Source organism: Melospiza georgiana, chromosome 7 (genome assembly GCF_028018845.1).
Source record: "Melospiza georgiana isolate bMelGeo1 chromosome 7, bMelGeo1.pri, whole genome shotgun sequence".
In the NCBI taxonomy this organism is placed as follows: domain Eukaryota; kingdom Metazoa; phylum Chordata; class Aves; order Passeriformes; family Passerellidae; genus Melospiza; species Melospiza georgiana.
In genome coordinates, this window is record NC_080436.1 from 36127134 (window position 1) to 36147510 (window position 20377).

A 20377-nucleotide genomic window follows, 5' to 3' on the forward strand; every position below is an offset into this window, starting at 1 on the left:
TTCTTTGGAAATACCTGCTTTTATTTCAACCTTATTTGAATAAGATTTTTTTTGCACCATAAAATAAATAAATATTTTTTTATTTCTATAAAGCTTCAGTATGCATTCTTTCTAATGTGGATTTCATTTACTCATTTATTTTCATTCTGTAAAGTATATTCTGTATTGTTACACATCTTGTCCCTCTCCAGTGCATCCCACATGAACATTTGTAAATCCACACTTCTGCAGCGTTACTTTTGGAACTTCCTGCCTGTCCTCATCATCCCCACAGTCCCTTCCACCCATCAGATCAGATCCAAGCATTATTTTGCTTTGAATTTCAAAAGATATCCAAGAACTACAGGGATTGAATTTCTTTGCAAAACAATCCCTTGAGATGTAAGCCATGAGTGAAGCTCTTGAGTCTTGTTTTCTTTGTTTGTTTTTCCCTTTCCAAAAGATAAAATAGTGGAGGGTAGGGGGGAATTCTCACTAAGCAATTTTTTGTTTGAGACCTGCCAGGTAGGTCCCTTTGCAGTCAGTGCCTGTGAATCTCTCTTTCCCCTTGTTCTCAGCAACTTTTGCCACCCTTGAGGAAAGGCAGATTTAGGAACTTGTGTCCCTATCACCCACTCACCCCAGACTGGCACAAAAGGAGAGTTTCCATCTGCATCCTGCTGAGCCTGGGGATTTATTTTCACATCCAACAGCTCCGTACTCAGCTTCTCCCTCCCCACAAAATAACACCACTGCCTGCTTCTGGATTCAATCACTCTTTCCCCAGCTCCCAGCAGTGTGGAAAGACCTTTATTATGATTTTTTTGCTCTTGTTCTGTGTGTTAAGCTGGATATTTCCACAGCCTGCAGTATCTAAAGCCTCAAAGAGAGGGCAGCTCACAGGAGCTGTTTGCAGGTTCAAAGCCACCAGGTGGTTTAGGTTTAGGGAGAGAGAACCAGAGCTTTTCTTTGAACTGACCTCCTGAAAACTGTAACCAGGATTTAACACCTCACTAAACTCCAGAGAAAGGCTGTATTTTGGTATTAGGGTCTGAGACATAAAGGAATTCTTAAAAGGAATTCAGTTCAACCCTCTTGAGCAGCGGTTGTAATCAAACCTGGCTGCAGACAAAGGTGCTGCAAGGACCTGTGGCATTGCCAAGAAGTTCTGCTCAGCAGGCACCATTACACATTAAAAATACAGAAACTGGATTACTGGCCTTGAAATTGTATTTTTAAAGCATAAATACATTAAATAATTCAACGGATTAAAGCAGTTAATCACGGTTTTGCACAGTGGGGTAGATTACCTGCTTCCTTCAGTGTTGCTCAGATAAAGGCTGATTTCAAAATTTGAAAAATATAATGTATTGATAATAAAAATGTACAAAATAGATACAGTTCATAAAAATATATAAATTAACTTACTGTACAGCATAATGCGGATGAAAAACAGGAGATACTAAGAAAAATCATGTCTTCACTCTCACAAAAACTGCTTGTCTGTTCCTGGAGAACAGATTCTACACAGTTTAACAGTTTAGTGGACAGATTTAGGGTGAGTTCCAGTGAGCTGACAGCAGCTTTTCAAACAAGTGGACTTCATGTGTGTTATTTTCACAAGTTTTTCTTTTTTTTTTTTTTTTTCCCCATTTTATAGGAAAGATAAGATGTGAATAGCTCTTTAATCCAGGGAAGTTTTATGATTCATCCTTCCTGACTAAAATGAAAGCATCCTCCTTTGAATTATGTTTAAGATAGAGTGGTGAAAAGATGAAAGGCTTGCATTTCCCTCCTACCTGATCTTGTCTAAAATACAGATCAATAAGTGATGCCACAACAAATCAGAAATGAAGGTGTTTTGCACTGCCAACAGATTTCTCATCTGAAGCAAAACTCAGAAATGCCAGCATTTTCTATTTTTTCCACCACAATGATATGAAAGGCATAAAGGCCAGAATTCAGGGTTTACAAACAGCTTCAACCCCCTTTTCCTGGGGTATACATTGTAAATCATAAGAGCTTTGCTGTCCCCATGGTATGTATTGTATAAAAATCTGAAAAAATACTCAGACCAATTTATTTTTACATTATTTTTGATGTTTAACCATAATGTACCTCACAAATGAGTTGTTTTATTTCTAAAGTTTTACAACTTATTTTCATGAGATTTTACAAGAAAATTGTGTTGTCAAATCAGTTAAACAGGGCTGAGTTTTTTTCCTAAAAGCTAGATTTTTTTTCTTTAGTTATCATCAGTTCATCCCTCTTCATCTACATGACAAATGTTTCTCACCACACAGCATTTCTCTCTAGATTGGCCTTGGAGATTTAAAATATACCAGGAACTTTTGTAAAACAGATGAATTTCTTTTCCTCAGCTAGATATTCCCAATTCTGTAATTTTCTTTCCTTAAATACTCTTCTCATCACATGCAGACTTGGCAATTTAGGCATAAAAACCTGGTAAACAAGTAAGTTCTTAAATTCTCTTCAGCAAATCTGTGTTTTGTTTCATTTTCACCTCAGAAGAAACCATTAACTGCCTCTTTATTCATAAAAGAAAATATCCTTAAAAAGTCTGGAAAAAAAAACCCCACAGTGAACCCCCAGCTGTTTTGATACCCATTTTAACATCCTTCCCAAAGGGAATGTGCAGCTAAAAGCTTTCAGCTCCAGAGTTATTTAATTGTGCTGAGGAAGAAAATGCAGAATTTAATGAGGGAGAGACCTCAGCACCTTCCCAGCCTGAAGGGCAGCAAGGAGCAGATTTTGGGGAGATCTCTGCTAATTTTGCCACCCCACACGTGCAGAGATGGTTGAGGGGGAACAGGATCTGAGGCCATCCAGCATTTGATGGATCTGTGGGGTCACCACAATGTCCCCAACCCTGGCAGGGCTCCTGCAGGTACCAACAAGTGTCACCTGCTCAGCACCTCTCTGCTCCTCATGGAAATAGGGAAGGTGAGAGGATTTCTAGAAAGCTGCGAAACCTCAGAAACAGCAAAGAACTCCCAGCTAGTTGTGGCTGTAAAGCCTGAAAGCAGCAAAGTTACAGTAGTACAGCAAGCAAGGACATGAAACAGTAATTTGAGTTTTAGACTTGTCTAAGATAGACATTAAGACTACAGGAAAATTTTAGAAAAATATGTTCAGCAAGATAGTAGAAAGTTTTAGGCTTAATAATGGAATATTGTGTATTGTTAATGGAAGGCATACAAAATTTTATGAAGCACATGTACTTTTAGTGATTGGCTAGAACAATGATCTGTAAGCTGTAGTGTCACAGACATTTTATGAAAAATCCTTTCCTTAGGATTTTTCCTCCTGAGAAGCTGAGAGGCCTCAGGAACAAAATGTAAACATTGATTATCTGCTGCTGTGGAATGCAACAGGTGCATCTGGGATTGGCCCATGTGGTTGTTTCTAATTAATGGCCAATCACAATCAGCTGGCTCAGACTCTGTCCAACACACAAGCTTTTGTTATCATTCCTTCTTTTTCTATTCTTAGCTGGCCTTCTGTTGAAATCCTTTCTTCTATTCTTTTAGTATAGTTTCAATATAATTTATAATAAAATAATAAACCAGCCTTCTGAAACATGGAGTCAACATTCTCATCACCTCCCTCATCCTGGGATGCCTGCACACCACCACACCTTAGCAATAAGCTATTGGCTAGAAACCTTTTTAAATGCTCTGTAACAAAGAAATCTTTGGCTGCTGCTGGCAAGATTTGAGCCGTTTCCATCTTTCAATTATGAACCATGAAATTTCAACCATGAAATGGGGCTGATGCCACAATAAAGCCCAAGGGATGTGTCCCAGCAGTCCCACCCCATTTGTCCAAACCTCCAACTCTCTCCTCAGTGCTCAGAAAGCTCCCAGCTCATTCCCAGAGCCAGCTGGGGTGCTTGGTGCTCTGGGTTGTGTCGTGCTCAGGATCCCAGCATGGATGGGAATTCACATTCAGAGCAGATCTGCAGTTATTAACGTTGAAAGCTGCACAGAAAGCCCAGCCTACAGCTCTAGTGCTGCTTCTTATCTCTCACAGCTTTTACACACAGAGCTGAATGTTCCTCAGCTCATTTTCTTCATCTGTTTGACAACTACTTTTGCCAAATGTCGACAAAGCAGAGAGGCTGCTCTTTTCCCATCCTTATTTGCTTTAGGTTCTTTAAGGAGAAATTTTGATAGGTTTTCTAAGGGCTGGGTTTCTTTTTTCCTTAGACACCTGCTTTTTTTCCCCTTGGATTCTGTTCTGATCCAAAGCTAGCTTGTTTTCAAAAAAACCTAAAGTAATGGGGAACACTCATTTCTGTGCAGCACCATGACCCTGCTTTGTATTGTCCTACAGGGATTTCTTTGATTAATGAGTAGTGATTCCTTTCTGAGAATACCAAAATGTGAAAACTTCTGTCAAATAAACATGATAAAGTAGCAAAAACTGCAGAGAAGTCCCTTATTAATGTGATTTGTTTCATCTTGACACCAACAGCTAACTACAACTCTCAGTTGTTACTCAGTTTTCTGTGTGTAAAAAGGGGAAAAAAAAAGGGTCATCTCAAGTCCAGTACTGGCACCATGAGCATTTCCTGATCTAGAATTGCATTTTTGATTTTCATGAGATGGAGAAAGAAGAATAATAAATTATTTTAACTTTGCGTGGGCTGTCATCTCACACGACTTCAGGGTCTGTTGAAAAAGTAAAATGTCCATGTATGGATCAAGAAAACCACTATAAGCAGGAAAACACTCTTTTACTCCTAGAAGTGATCAAGGAAGGACACATTTAGTAACGCTGTTTAGGTGAAGAAGCCTCAAAACCATCACTAGACCTTTCCATTTTCTGATGGTAAAATAGTTACAAAAAGGAAGCCTTAAAAATATATATACAACAAACATTACTTCATACCCAGCTGCACATGCTTCAGCATTGTGGATGTTGAAGAATTCCTTAAGGAACTTCTATTGTGCTTTAATATAAAAGCATTGTTAATTCATTATGCTGAATAAGAAAACACTGTGTACTATATTGCCTCATTAAGCACAATTGACTAATTTCCTCAAATACCCAATCCACTATAAGTAATGAAAACATGCACTAAGCAACAAAAAGCCTCATGTGAATATGTATATCAGGAAATTCACCTCTTGGGATGATGCAAGGACAAAGCAATCTCATGTCTTTTTTCATCCTAAGGGTACAATTACCTCATGATCATTTCCCCCATCTCCATTGTCTTCCCAGAGTAAACAGCCTTTTTTTGTTTGTGTGAGGAAAATCTTTGATTTATTTATGAACAGGGAAACTGGGAACTCTTCTAATCGTGGCTGAATTGAGTATTTTGCTTTAATTAATAATATCCAGATAATAACTTTTGATATTTCCCTTGGAGTATTGTCCTAATAAGTGAATATTTTTTTTCCTAAGCTTGTTGTGCAGCTCTTTGTAGTGCAGTAAAACAGTTCATCTCACCTGTGCTCATCTCTGTCTTTTCATACGAATCCTCCAGCACAAAACCACAAAATATTTTCAGGAAGGTAAAAAAAGAAGTTAAAACTTACTATTTTTGGCCTTGCAGGACTTGTTATCAGGCTGAAGCACGTAACCCTCCACACAGCTGCAAGTGTAGGAGCCTTCTGTATTTACACACATCTGGCTGCAGCTTCCATACGTGTCACATTCATTCACATCTAAAGGGACATTAGCAAGGTCTAGTTTAGGGATTAGGAAAAAAAGAAAAATTCAATAAAATTGAGTATATTCTAAGCGAGTTTTATAAGTCATGAATCATTTTGGTGGGAGGCCTGATGTTTTTCCTTTCCCAAACCACGAATTTATCAGGGATGTTGGCTGTTGAAATCACTCAAGTAGCCAGAAAGAAGGGCAGGAGTTCTCAAGTTCAATAGCTCTTAATTTTGAAAGATAAAACCTTCATTATTTCAAGTAGTCTCCAATGCCTGCATCATGTCAGGGAGACATTTGGGTCCTTGTTAGCAGTAGAGATCACTAGTTATCAGGGTTGATGAATGGAGCAACATTTCAGGAGAGCAAGTAATTGATTACCCTTCTCAACCTATTTATGCTGGCAATGTCTTACAGTTCCTTAAATGAGCTGTCACCATGTCTCCATTAAACCACCATCCAACATCAAAAACTATGTACTCCTCTAATAAATATAAAGAACATTTTTCTCAACTAGGGTGTATAAAAATAATACCATAAAATCAAGATATGCTATTAAACAGTGGTTCAGGGTTTAAGTAATAAATTGACATTCTAAAAAAAAAATCCACTGTTTAAATTATTTCCTGAGATATATTTTTAATCACAAAACATGACAACCATAGAGAGAAAGAACTTATAATAAATTATATTTATGAAGAATCTGGCTCAGTACTTTTAGTTGGAGAGAGAAGTGTTTGGTAGTGAGAACATCCATAGGGCCATAGAGCTCCAATATGATTATTAATAGAGAAAAATAAAGCAAGAAACAAACACCTGGATAGAGATTGAAGAAGTCATATACTTCAAAAATGGAAGAGAACAGTCTATAATTTAAATCTACAATTAATTACTCCAAAATAATGTTCCCAGCTAAATTGTGTAACCTTGGGAGGCTCCATTTATAAAATTCTAATCTAGGTGTGACTTCATGGCTGTGAGGTGAAACACTGCAAGTTTTAGAGGCTCTCCTGGTGGGCAGGTGTGGACAGGGAGCAGCTCACACAACTGAGCTGTAGCTCCAGAACTGCCCCAGACCAGCTGAGCTGTGGGAAACAGCAAAGGTAAAATGATGCTTAAAGCAACATTGTACGAAGCAGGCAGAACTGAACTTTTAGTGATTTGCTAGAATAATTCTCTGTAAGCTTTAGCAATATGCTATTGGCTAGAAAGTTTTTAAAAACACTCTGTAACAAGGAAAAATCTTTGGCTGCTGGCAGTTTGTGAGCTGTTGCCATCTTCCAATTGTCTCAACCATGCAATGAGGCCGACACTACAATAAAGCTCAAAGAACATATCCCAACAGTCCCATCCTGCTTGTGAAAAACCTCAACACACTGATCCTTCAGTGGCTTCAGAGGAGCTGCTGCTGGGGCACAGGAGCATCAGGGAGTCAGGAGGGAGCTCCTGACTCTCATTTTAAGGACAGTTTTGTCACAGACACATTTTATGAAAAATCCTTTCCTTGGGATTTTTTCTCCTGAGAAGCTGAGAGGCCGCAGGAACAAAATGTAAACAATGGTTATCTGCTGCTGTGGAATGCAACAGGTGCATCTGGGATTGGTCTCATGTGGCCGTTTCTAATCAATGGCCAATGTACTCTCTGTCTGAGCCACAAGCTTTTGTTATCATTCATTCCTTCTCTATTCTTAGCTAGCCTTCTGATGAAATAATTTCTTCTATTCTTTTAGTACAGTTTTAATATATATCATAAAACAATAAATCAAGTCTTCTGAAACATGGAATCAGATCCTCTTCTCCTAAGACCCCTGCAAACACCATCACACACTCTTTCCCATTCCCTGCCCCAAAAGCCCACGCTTGTCCCTGACCAATGCCTTGGAAGAAGGATGAGGAAGCAACATTTCTATGCTGGTTGTCCACCAGATCCCGGGCCCTGAGAACCAGCAGGGATACGTGGAGACACCTGGATGTTGATGTTACACGGAATTTCTTGCTTACCTGTGCAGCTTCTCCCATCAGTGCTGGTTTCGTATCCATCCCCGCAGTAGCAGCGGGTGCCGTTCCTGGTGATGGCACACTTGTGCTGGCAATTCATCTGCTGGCACTTGGGGAGCAGCTCTGGGAATGGCAACAGGGCAAGGTGTTACTAAAGGGTTGTGTTATCCCTAAATCTCAAACTTTAGAAATACTGAAATATGTTTAAGTGCATGTCTCAGGAAGGAAGCCCCGCTGCCATGTACATTAGCTGGGAATACATTAGACACACACCCTGTAAAGAGCTTGCTATGAAAACTGCATGTCAGCAAGTTAAACGTTGGAAATCAACATTTTATTTCTATCAAGAGTTGCTCACAAGTTTATAATTGAAGTGTATTGTTGCTCTGCTTAAACATCCATTTTCTGCATGTTGGTCATAACGATTGCTGGTAAAAAAAATAAACCAACGCAAAAACAATCCTGAAGTGGTAACAGCTATAAAAAATTATTTTTCCAAATTTTTCAACACCTATGCCTTTATTATTCCTCATACCAATTGATTTTCTAACTTTTTTAAGCTTGTTTTGATTTGATGATGCACTCAAAACCTTCACACTAGACAATGGGGATACATTCTGACTCAACAATTTAACATTGGACATGTAATGCTGGATAAACCCATGGAGATTATATATGTCACTACTGTAGACATCCTTCATAGAATCTGCTTAAACACACACAATCAGCACAAGGCATGATGCAAACAAACTGTAGAAATCATGTAGAAATACAGACTACAATGTTTTCCAGAAGGAAAAAGCACAAAACCAAACAAAAGCCACTCCAGCCATTCTCAGCCTCAAGCTGTGTCCTGTGTCTCAATAATTTTGCTGATCAAAAAAAAAAAAAATGTTTTAATGAACAACACTTTTTTCCCCTCCAGGAAAAGGAAAAAAAAAAAGTTGAGAAACCCAGCTTAAGGAGGTGCTCTGAGGGTATTTTTCAAAACTATGCAGATGAGTCAGAAAATAACCTGCAAATGGACAGAGAAATTTCTGCTACAGGGCTGGCTTTAAGTCACTGGGTATGACCTAAGGAAAAAGAGAAATCTATATCCTAATATGTGAACAGTTTTAATCCATTTGATCATTATTCATCGAGTTCTGCTTGGGAGTTGGATGAACATGAATATGAAGAGTCTCTATCAGCATCTGAGCCCTGAAGCTTCCATTCTGGAGCCACTGCCACCGTCAAAATTAGGCTGAAATTTTGGGAGAAAAGTGGATGTGGCTGGCACACAAAGTTACTACTTATCCTAATGCAACTATTCTGAAAAGAAAGTGTTTTCACACAATTTTCTCAGGCCATTCCCTAGAACTCTTTGCCACACCATCCACAGACTGCCCAGAGGTCCATAAACCACACACCGTCTAAATCTGCTCATTTTCCCTGTGGTTTCTGGTATATTTCTCTGCCTTTTGGGCCCCTGTGCATAGGAAGATAATATATTTTGTGGCTGTAGCTGGCTTTGTTGTATTCCTGTCCCTAGTCCTTAAATCTGCTACATTTTTCCAAGAAAAGTCCCACATAGAGGATAAACTGGAAAACTTCCCTAAAATGGTTCTACAGGCTGAGATGCAGAGCTGTTGATTTAATATATCTACCTGAACAAAACCAATACATACACCTCATTTTCTGGGCAAACAGGGATCAACCATCCTTTACCACCTATAATTTTATTACTCCAATATTTGGCTGGTGCTGCACAGCCAGGAGCTCCTACTGGAAGAGAACGGCTTGACTCACAAACAGTGAGTCTTGGTTTGTTTGCAATCTTTCCTTAATAGATGCAGACAGGCAGCAGCTTGAACCAGAACAGAGCTGCACACAGCCAGGAAAGCTGGAGAGCAGCGACAATAAATTGGCAAGTGAAGCCCATTTGGGGAAAATTAAAAACAAAAATAAAAAACCCAAAAAAAAAAAAAAAAAAAAAAAAAGCAAAAAAAACCCACACAAGCAGCAACAACAAAAGTTTATCTGCTCTTTTTTTTTTCCCCACAAAAAATGGTAGTATTTCATTAAAGTTATTCCAGTATCATATGAGTGGCTTTTAGCAATAAAATGGTTGCATTTTCTTTACAAAACCATTAAAGAACCACTGTTAGCTGCCATCTGTTTCTGACTTCTGACTGACATTTTCCCTCCTCCTCTAAACTATACATCAGATAATTTCAAATACATTTTGGTTTCTTATTGTGACAGACACTTTTTGGCTCCGGAAATTTTTGCTCTGTTGCTGATCTGCTAACCCTGCCAGGGGAACCCATAAATGAAAAAGCAAAAAAACACAATAACAATGGAGGGTAAGAGATAGAATATAACAAAGCAGAATAGATTAGGAAAGAATATTTCATTTGAAAGGGATCTACAATGATCATTTAGTCCAACTGCCTGTGCCCTTCAGGACTGACCAAGAGTTAGGGCATGTTCTTAATGCCTCTACCTGATGCCTTTAATAAATAAAACATTAAACACTAGAATAGCAAATGTATTTTCTACTTTACTAGCTAGTTTGTAACAGCTGTAATAGTGATCCTGAAAACCTTTGGAAGAAAACAGAGTTTGACTGCCTCTGGCAATGTTTGAAATATTGAAGGACAAGCTATGGAAGACAGTGTATACATTTAAGGCTTGGTTAGATTTGTAACAGGTTTCTGGGGAAGTGAGGAGGCAAAGAAAAATCATGAAGCAGAACACTGATATTTTTAATGCTCCAGCTAGGACATATAAAGAGATAAAAGCCAGGGACTGTCATTTCTTGTCTCCTCTAAGATTCTGCACCCACTTTGATCTCCCTTTCTCAGCCAGAACTGGTTTACAAAGTACACAGGCAGTGAAGAATGAGCATCACTGAGCTTTCCACTTTCATCACAGCTACAGAAACCTCTGCATTTGTCAAAGCCTGGTATTTCTGCTGCAAGATTTAAAGGAAGGAGCTGCACTGAAGGAAACAACAGGAGAGAGCTTTAGAGCTCTCTGGCAGAGCCACAGTTCAAGACAAGGAGCTGCAGAGCAAGCCCTGAGATTTGCAGAAATACAGGGTAGCAGAAGCAGCTGTGAGCATCTTTAGGATGATCCGTTTTCCCCAAACCCAGGGAGTAGTGCCAATTCATCCAACTCTGATTTAGGTCATGTTGTTCAGCATTTTCTTCCTTCCACAGGAGACATGAAGGGCAGCATTTTTTACTCCCTGCATCTCTATGAACTCTCTGAAGTTGTGAGCCAGGTCTGCCACAAAAGCCACCCATGCCAATCTTGTGCTTCCTGCCTTTCATGCTGCTCTAACTCCAGGCACCTGGTCCCACAGGAGAGCAGCCAGTCAGGCAAAGATGCTGCTGATCTCATCTCCCCTGAAGTGATACACCTTTGACAATGACTCAGAGGAGCTGTAAGCTTCCTGGACAAACTGCTCCCACAGGAATTTGCTGTAATAAAAACCTGCCTTCATTTATTCCTTCTGTGTTCAATGAAACACACTGCTTATCACAGCTCATTCAAGATGAATGATATAAGGAACTAACTTCTCCTGAATAGCTTTTTAATGAAAGGTTCAAGCAATTGATCTGACTATCCTTTTTGTCAGTTCCTCCTGGGCTGACATGAGGTTCACAAAGAGTTCACACCAGGTTCTCATGCTCAGGTGCTTTAGTTGTTTCTACAAAAGGGAAAAGAAGCTCAGCTTGCAGCTTCCTCATACAGAATTTATTTATTTGGTGGCTATTGTGGACTGTCAAAAAAAAAAAAAAAAAACCACAAAACACCCCCACAGATTTACCAATGTACCTGTTTGTCACAATTGAGACAGCCACAGTACACAGAGGATCATCATACAATCCCACAAGACCTCAACCCATACGTACAGAGTAACACCAAAACTCACCTGAAGGCTTCAAGCATGTGCCCTTCTTGTTCTTTAGCCCAGCCTTTTATACCCTCATGGTCAATGCACTGCACCTGTGTGCCCTCTGCTCCCTTTGGTGATTGGTCAGTGCCCCTCATCTCATTCCCTTCAATGCTGCTCACCTGCTTCTCACAGCTGTTCCCACTGGGGATGAGGCTGGGCCAGCCCCACTCCCAATCACCACAAACTGTGTCCCTACACCTGTTAGCTTTGTCTTTCCTGAGAGGGAAAACAACCAAGGCCAGGTGGGATGGAGCCCTGAGCAGCCTCATCAGGTGGAAGGTGTCCCAGGCCTTGGCAGGATGGTGTGGGATGCAATTAGACGCAATCCAAACCTTTCTGTGATTCTGTATTACATATGAAAGCAGACTTGAGGCACACACACAGAAAAATGTATTTAGCTGCCATTATTCCTGAACTTCCTGCATGATAATAAAGTCTTCTGGGTGCAATGGGTTCCCAGTAATGTTTCCTATGTACTTCTGTAATATATAAATCCTGTCCTGCTCTTTGTGTACTGACAACATTTCAGTACTCTGTGAATTAAAATTGACTGACTCTGTAATGTGGATAAACATCAAAAATACAGAGCTGGTGCATATAAAAGAAACTGGCTGAAGTTTCCCTGTTGAAAGTGCCAGACAATACACCAGGGGGATAAAAGCAGAGCTTCTGTTGTCAGTTCAGGAGTTCCCAATTTGAAACAACAAAGGATCCTTGTCACATAGTTCAGCAGAGAGTGACCAGGAGCTACCAGTGCAATGCTGCCTGGGCAAAAGGGAAATGCATCACTGAGAGCACTGGGAGAAAGGTTTCCCATAGAGAAGTGTTGATGTCGAGGCCCGGGATGCTCCTGAGCGCTTCCCTTCCAGGAGGCAGCTGTGGCAGCTGTGCACACCCCGATGGGCACAAGGGGAATAAACTCAGCTCTAAGCAGAATCGACTCAGCTTTAAACACAATCACGGCCTGAGGGATTAGCAGGGGAACGGAGAGCTGCAATCTGATGGGGAGACTGTAAATTTTCATCTTGATTGGTGCCAGGGGATGAAAATGAAGAGGAATTAGGACTGCTGTCTATGAATATATCAGAGGATCAACAGCAGGGAAAGAGACAATTTAAACTAAAGGGCTATTGGCAGAAGTACAAATGAGTATAAATTGCCCATTAATAAATTCTGGCTGAAAATGAGAAGGTTCTTAGCTATTACCATAATCAGGTTCTGGAACTCCTCTTTGAGCGGGAAGAGCAGGGACAGAAAATAAGTGCTTGCTTTTGACATGGATCATGATAGACCAAGGAAAACCAGCATGTGGAAAGGGCCCTGAAGTATCAAAAACCATTTATGTGACCCAGGAGGGTTCCTCAAGCAACATACTACCCAATGTTAAAACACAAGTTTTCATGGTGGAACAAAGATCTAGCTTTTTTTTCTTTTTTTTTTTTTTTTCCCCTTGTGACTGAAATATACCCAAAGGAAAATTAAAAGGAGCTTGTTATTTGACTATTTTTCTAATTGAACTGTGTGCATTCTCTTTTTTTTTTTTTTTCTATTAAATATTAGTATTCTTTTGTCATCTTTGTGTTTCATAAATTTACTTGATTTTTATCTCTGTTTTATTCAGTTTTTGTGATTCAATATTCATACATTGATGTCTAGACTATTCTTATCACACACATGCCATAAGCCTCATTTTTCTTTTCTGGCTTATGTTTTGAGTTTTTGAAGAACAACCCTTGCACAAATTAGACTTTGTTGTAATCTACTGTAAGTTTTTTGTTTGTTTGTTATTGTTGATGCTAGAGAGACAATATAAAGCTCCATGGATTGCTTCTCTGGCAGAAAAGGGTGGCTTAATTGATAGAATTCAACTGCAGCATGTTTTTATCTTACATTTGTTGGTCATGTTATTCGTTTTTAATATCTTACCACGAAAGCAAAAAAGACAGAGCTGTAATGAACTTTGTCAGACACCTCAGCCCATAACTCTGGTGTGGTGGATGCAGCACAGAAGAAGAGACATGGAAATCAGAGATCATGACCTTACAGCTCTGATGTGGGTGACCTCTGTCCAATTCAGCAGAAAAGCACAAGGAATCAAATTTAAAAATGTTGGGGTTTATTTGATCCTAGGAAAAAAACAAAAACAAAAACAACAAAAAAAATAAAACCACCAAACAAATCCATTCATGAAAATAAACTGGGATATGTTAGACTCAGCCATTTACAGCTCAAGTCTATAGCCCTGCCCCAGGATCTATCAGGCAGTGCAGGATTTCTGTACAATTCACAGACAGGAATGACAAGTTAAAACTCTGCACCCTGAGCTCTGACAAACTCTAAGTCCTGGGTATAACCCCAAGCCTTTCCCTTCACACTGCTGGGATGTCCAAGTTAGGACTGCTGATAGGTAATTCCATGTGCTCAAACTCTGAGGGCAGAATCTCTTCTTAAGGCTGAAGTGTTACAATAATATTTTTAAGACAAAGGGAGAAAAATGATTCTTGAGGATGGTGCTTTGTCCTGGGTACCAGGCTGCTCCTAAATTTCCCATAAAATTTTTACTGGATAAAATGTATTAACAGATTGCTGTATTTCCACCCTTTTTCATTACTATCATAATCAGGCAAGTGAGTCTTTTTCCCAGCAGTATTGATTCCACCTGAGAACACAAGATGCAGCAACTGGGGCATCCTGTGGAGGAAAGAATGATGGGCTGTGATGTTTGAGCACCCCTGAGGCTCAGGAAACACCTGGGCAATCCTGGGGGCCCCTTCCTAAACAACTGCTGAGGGCAATGCTGTCACAGAAAAGCTGAGCACCTCATTTTGCCATGTTAGTTACAATTTATTTGTAAAAATGGCCTCAATACACTGTGTCAGAGCTCTCCCATCAGCAGGAGAAGCTTGGCCTGCAGCAACAAGTGATGCAGGAAGTTTTACAGGGAAAAGAGCAGCACATGGATTGTGCTTCACAATTCCACCTGCTATATCTCAGCCTTCTATCGTATCTTTCCCCACATCACTGTCTATGTGTTGGCAATCAGTCGCTGAACAACTTAATTTGTTATTTTAAATAGACATTACAGCATGTTTGTCTGCTTTATGATTACAGGGAAATTACATATCTTGTTTAATCTGCCTGTCAGTCTGCACACAACCAGGAGTGTCTCACTATGATTATTGTGCAGTGAAAATGGGCACGTTTTGCTGAGTAAGTTCAGGCTGCTTCTGAGTAACAAGATATTACTTACAAAAGACAGATTTTTTTTTTTTTCCTGCAGTCATTTCCAATATACCAGAGAGAAGGAATGTTGGAGGAAAAAACAAAATACAAAAAAGCAAAAAAAAAAAAAAAAAAAAAAAAACAAAAAAAACAAAAAAAGCAAAATAAAAAAAAAAAAACAAAAAAAAAAACAAAAACAAACAAACAATAAAAACCCCCACCAAACAACAAAAAAACCCAAAAAAAACCCAAAAAACACCAAAAAACTCAAACCAAAACAAAACCATTAAATAAAATGTTTCCATAACATTCAGCAGTTCTTTTCAGAGTATAACTATCTTAAAAACATCACTGAACAGTATCTCCCTACCCACTTCATGGATAAATTCATTTTTCAAGGATGTACTATTGAAATTTCTGCCTGCCTAAAATCTTGACCTACAATATTTGGCACAGCTTCAAAACAATTTGTTTTATGTGGTGTTCTTCAACCATAGCATCACACAACACTTTAAAAGATGAGATCAGCAGGTAGGGGGCATGTAGAGAAATATTGGCTTCACCCATGGAAATGGCTCATTATCCTGACCTTTTGCTGTTTTAGTTATACCTTGGCTGCCATACACAAGCATAAGCTCAAGAAAAGTTCACCTGGGAAAAAACAAACTGGGTAAATGATTTCATGGCTGAAGAGAGTGATTTATCTGCTTTTTTAACCTGGATACGAGATATAAATTTAAAAGAATAGCTATGAGAAGAATACACATTAATTTAAATTTATATAAACCCATTTATAGTTTTAGGCATATTTAATACCATTCAATATACCAGTTTTCATGGTATTGAGTACATGTTCATGAGGTACAGATAATAATCTTTATGGGTGTCTAATGAGATATGAAGCCTGACAATGCTGCACATGTGAAAAGGCCAGAGATGAAAGCAGGGAGTGACAAAGTCTGATAATGGCAGAATGGGAAAACTACAGAGAGGTCCAGAAGTCAGCAGGAGCAGATCCCCTGGGCTTTTTAATCTGGACTCAGTTGTATAAAATGCATTTCCAGAATTAGCTCACAATTTCTCAGCCTTGTAAGCAAATTGCAGTTCAGAGCCCGAGGAATGCTGGACACCAGAGCAGCAATTTGCTGGCAGGAGCAGAGCAGGCTCTGCTGGGAAAAACGCTCAGGAACGTTTTGTGGCAGTAAAGGATGTTCAGAGGCCTCTCAGGGAGGTCTGGAAATCGAAGTAAAGTTGGAGAAACTGTCCCTGATTGTCTCTCCTGGGCTGTCCCCTCACCTAGGCACACAATTCCACCCGGCTCATCTGGACGCTGGATGGCAAGGACTTCTGAGTGGAAAAAGTGTGGCTTCCTGTGGTTTTATACATCTTTATTTATGGAAAGATATTTATTTTATACAGCTTTATTTATGGGAAGGCAGCTCACAGTGCAGCATCATCAATGCTCAGTGTCTCTCTTAAAACAGTGCCGCTCCCTCATGAGCTCACCCAAAACCCAGGGTGTGTTTTCATACTTGGATTTCTGGCCATGGCCCAGTCCAATAGCCCACAAAAATCAGCTGAAAATCTCTATAATGTGCCTCAAGTGAATACAGCCCAGCATGGCAATGCCCTGTTCCCTTCATGTGGCACACCAAGAAGTCTCAGACCTCTTCTGGAGAAATTTTTAGAGATAAATTACAAGTTTAGACTCTCTTTGTTGTGTTGCCTCATCTAGTGCTATAGATACAATGGTGCAACAGTGCTGGGAAGGGTGTGGAACTTATAAAACATTACAGAGAGGCCAAAAAATTATAAATTTTCTTTTACTGATACTTGAGGGGGAAGTGGTTGAAAAAAAGGGAAAACAAAAAAAAAGCTGGCAACTTTATTTACTTTGCTCGGTTTATAGGTATGTGGAAAACCATAATTAAATCATCCTGAAATCACAAAAGACACCTATAATAGCTTTTCCCAATGCCCAATTTCATGCCTCTTCATGGAAGTAGTACCTCAGAAATTGCTTCTCTTCGTGAACACAACTACACTTGACAGATAAAATCCTCAAAAAATTGCCAAGCAGAAACCTCAGGCTCATGAGGCAGAGCCTTTCTGGAAACTCAGCCAAGGACTTGGAATCAATTACAAAAATAGCAGCAGGTTCCAGAGAACCAAACATGAGATTCAGTAAATGGACATTGTTTATGTGCAAACTAAACCCAGTGAAGGATAGCAGAAAGGACTTTAAGTTAGAAGCAAAATTAAAAATAGGTAGCAAGGAAAAATTATGCTAGAGAAATAAAATCCTTATGCAATTATTGAGTGTTTTTATTCCAAGGAGACAGACATGTGTGCTCCTGGACTCTGGCAGGGGCTACAATAAGTGACACACTCCCTCACAAGCAGATGTTCAGTCGCCTAAAGAGGCTGAATATTTAAATTTTTCCCTGCAGCAAGCAGGGTGGGATTCAAGTTGACTTTTGGAGTGTTGGAAGTCAACGCTCCAAAAGTCCCAATGGGACGTTTGTCCCATTGGAAGCGAACAATTCATGACAAATTCTGCTTTAGGTTTATATTGCTGCTGGTGCCTGGAACCACTCACAATTGCCACTTCTCCAGGCACTGCTAGCAGTGTTTTCCTGAGCATTTCTCACCCATGCGTGTCACCATCTCACACCAGTGTGTGTCAGGTGTCCAGAGAGCCAGGGAATGGAAACCATCAAATCACAAAGCCTAGGAAGTCCCTGTGACTCAAACCTGCTGTCCCCGTGTTTGGGAGAACACACACCATTCCACCTTTGGTGATTTGATGCCATCTCCCCTGGCATCCAGCTGGGATTGCTCAGCTTTTCTGGAAGCACCAAGCTTGGAGCACCAGCTGCAAGCACAATCAGCAGCACCACTGCAAACCGTGGCAACATTTGCTGCCATTTCCCCATGACCCATCTCCCCTGGCTGCATTTCTGATATTTTAGCCAGCTAATGAGCCCTTGGGCCTTGGCAATGTGTGACTGATTCAGTGGCACTGAGCTTGAGGGCAACAGAAGGCCAAGAGCTGCTTTTCATTCATTTCTTCAGAGCTTCCTTATTGCCCCTGCATGTTATTGCCATGGCCACACATAATATATGCAGGCAGCCTTAATTTTACTGAATATTTTACATAGGATAACATCATGCTGTATTTTTTCATTGTAAGTTCTCCACCTGTTGTTTCAGGATTCTTTTTTTTTTTTTTTCAGGTCTCTAGAGCCCAAAATAAAACCCTTCCCTTTTCCCATCCTATAAATCAAAGAACTGGTGAACAGAAAACTCCAGTGATGAATCATTTCAGCCACCTGTAGCTTTTATGATTAAGTATAGTTACATTTTTATGTAGCTGCATGTAAAGGAAAAGAAAAAAATGCAGTTTTTCACAGGAGATTTCATTTACACATTTTATTAGTGGCCATAATGTAAATAAATGTAATCCCTGTAACCTGCCCCTGGCTTCATCCTCTGGGCCACAAACAGAAAAGGCTGAGAGAAAAGTTAATAAAACATGATGGTTCTCAGTGCCAATTTCAGGATTCCAGAGCCTGAGATTATGGGAGGCACAGCTGCAAAGGATAACACTGAAAATGAGACTCAGGTGATGTGCTCTGGGGGTTGAAAGGCACCACAAAGATCAGCCCTAATTCCAGCTCCTGAGAATAAATATGGAATTGCAAGGTATTTACACAAGGGCTCTATGTGTTCATTTATTTATTTATTTACTGACTTTTAATAAAAGCCATTGAATACCTGAATATCAGATTGATCTGTAAAGCAAAAATCTGAATAGATGATTACTGTTTAAAAAAAACAAAAAAAAAAAAAAAAAAAAAAACCAAAAAAAAAAACCCAAAAACAGTTGAAGAGGGAATGAGTTAGAAGAATGTTTTCAGGACAATTAAATTCTTCATGAAGAAAAAAAAAAAGAAAATTAAATTGAGACAGGATTTGTAGCAACACAAAAATTTAAATGTGTACCCTTCACCTTCACTTTTTCTAACAACCAAAATATAATAACTGTACTCAAATTTAGAAAAAAAAAATCTTGCTTTATTCTGCAAAGTCTATTAGCATTTATTTTTAATTTATTTATTTTTTGCCCTGTTTGGACATGCCTTTTTGATATCTCCCAAGCTTTTTATTTTGCTCCATGCTCCTCATTGTCCCTCTCTCCATCACACTACTAAACATTCTGAACACATTCAATTATTCTCCAAAAAGCAGCATTTTCTACTTCTCCCAAACTTCTTCACTGCTCTCAGTCCAGCATACAGAATAAAGGACACCAGAAACAAAAGGTTTTTCTTTCAACCGCCGCTAAAAGACAGGGCATATCTAACTAAAAGAAAAATACACAATACTTGCATAACTGTGAAAAACAATTCCACTGCCACGTTTAAAAGAGGAGAGGTTTCAGAAGGCAAAAGTGTTATTTTGCAGCATTTTTCCTTTCTTGTGTCTTTTTGATGAGGTTGTAGGAAAAGTCAGATTAGAAAATTCCTTATTAAAAACTCCTCACTGTTACCTGAATGCACCTTTACAATTAATTGAAACTATTTAACATGCATTAAATCTGATGTAATTTTTTTGTTTCATGCTTTAATGAGTACGGTGGTGAACTCCAGCCACACCTGCTGCTGGCCTCCCTGTGGCACCTGTGGGACCACATCCCCTCAGGCCAGGTTACCACCAAAGGCTTCCATCCTGCCATCACCTGAAGCTTTGCAAATGCCACAGTTTTCATTAATTTAATCTGATTTTTTTGTGTTTGTGTCAGTAGCAATTCAGAGTGATGAGGAGACAGCAATTCCCATTTCCTGCCACAGCTTTTTCACAGTCCTTCCACACATCTCTCCCCAGACTCAGAAGGAGAAGGACAAATCCAGTAGCCTTCAGTGGTTAGATTTCAGCTCACAAGCAGCTTTGGTGATTTCTTTGGTGTAGTGTTAGTAGTTGTTGTACATACATTTATTTTAACATGAGAAAAAAAATTGCTTCTGGTGGTTGGAAAGTAAAAATTGCTGGTTTGTCACTCCAGTTTCAGTGCTAACTTGCTTTTTCAGCTCTCATGTTTCCCTTTCCTACACTGATCCATTTTCAGAAGCACACAATGGGAATTACTGGGTAAGAGCCCCACATTTTAAGAGAATATAGGGGATCACAGGAGGAATCTGCATCAGGCACAAATCCACAGAGGGTTGTTTTCTTCTTTCTACAATTAACCTCATTGTGGCATAGCACGACTTTCATAGTTTTAATAGTGCAGCTTAAAGTAATATTTTAAATATCTGGAGAAAATCCTCCACCTTTGTCCGCTCCCCAAAGAGCTGTTCCAAAATGATGCCATCATTAGCCCTCCTCTGTACCCCACATCTCTGGTACAACTCACATGCTTTCCCGTGTGGCTGTGCCCTGTGAAAGCAACACTTCCAACTTTCATGAGATGAATTTAGAATTTACATAAATCCATACATAGAATTTACATAAATCCATACATATTTAACACAGAGCTCCAGA

The 20377-nt window shown here is 39.5% G+C and overlaps 1 protein-coding gene across 1 annotated transcript in view; it reads right to left on the reverse strand.

Moving 5' to 3' along the window:
* The window catches only part of LRP1B (LDL receptor related protein 1B), a 642008-nt gene that overhangs the window by 292047 nt on the left and 329584 nt on the right, over positions 1-20377 (reverse strand). The window contains exons 4-5 of the mRNA XM_058028149.1: positions 7669-7788; positions 5547-5675 (exon numbers count right to left, since the gene is read on the reverse strand). Of these exons, the coding sequence (XP_057884132.1) occupies positions 5547-5675; positions 7669-7788 (249 nt within the window). The remainder of the gene's footprint in view (positions 1-5546; positions 5676-7668; positions 7789-20377) is intronic.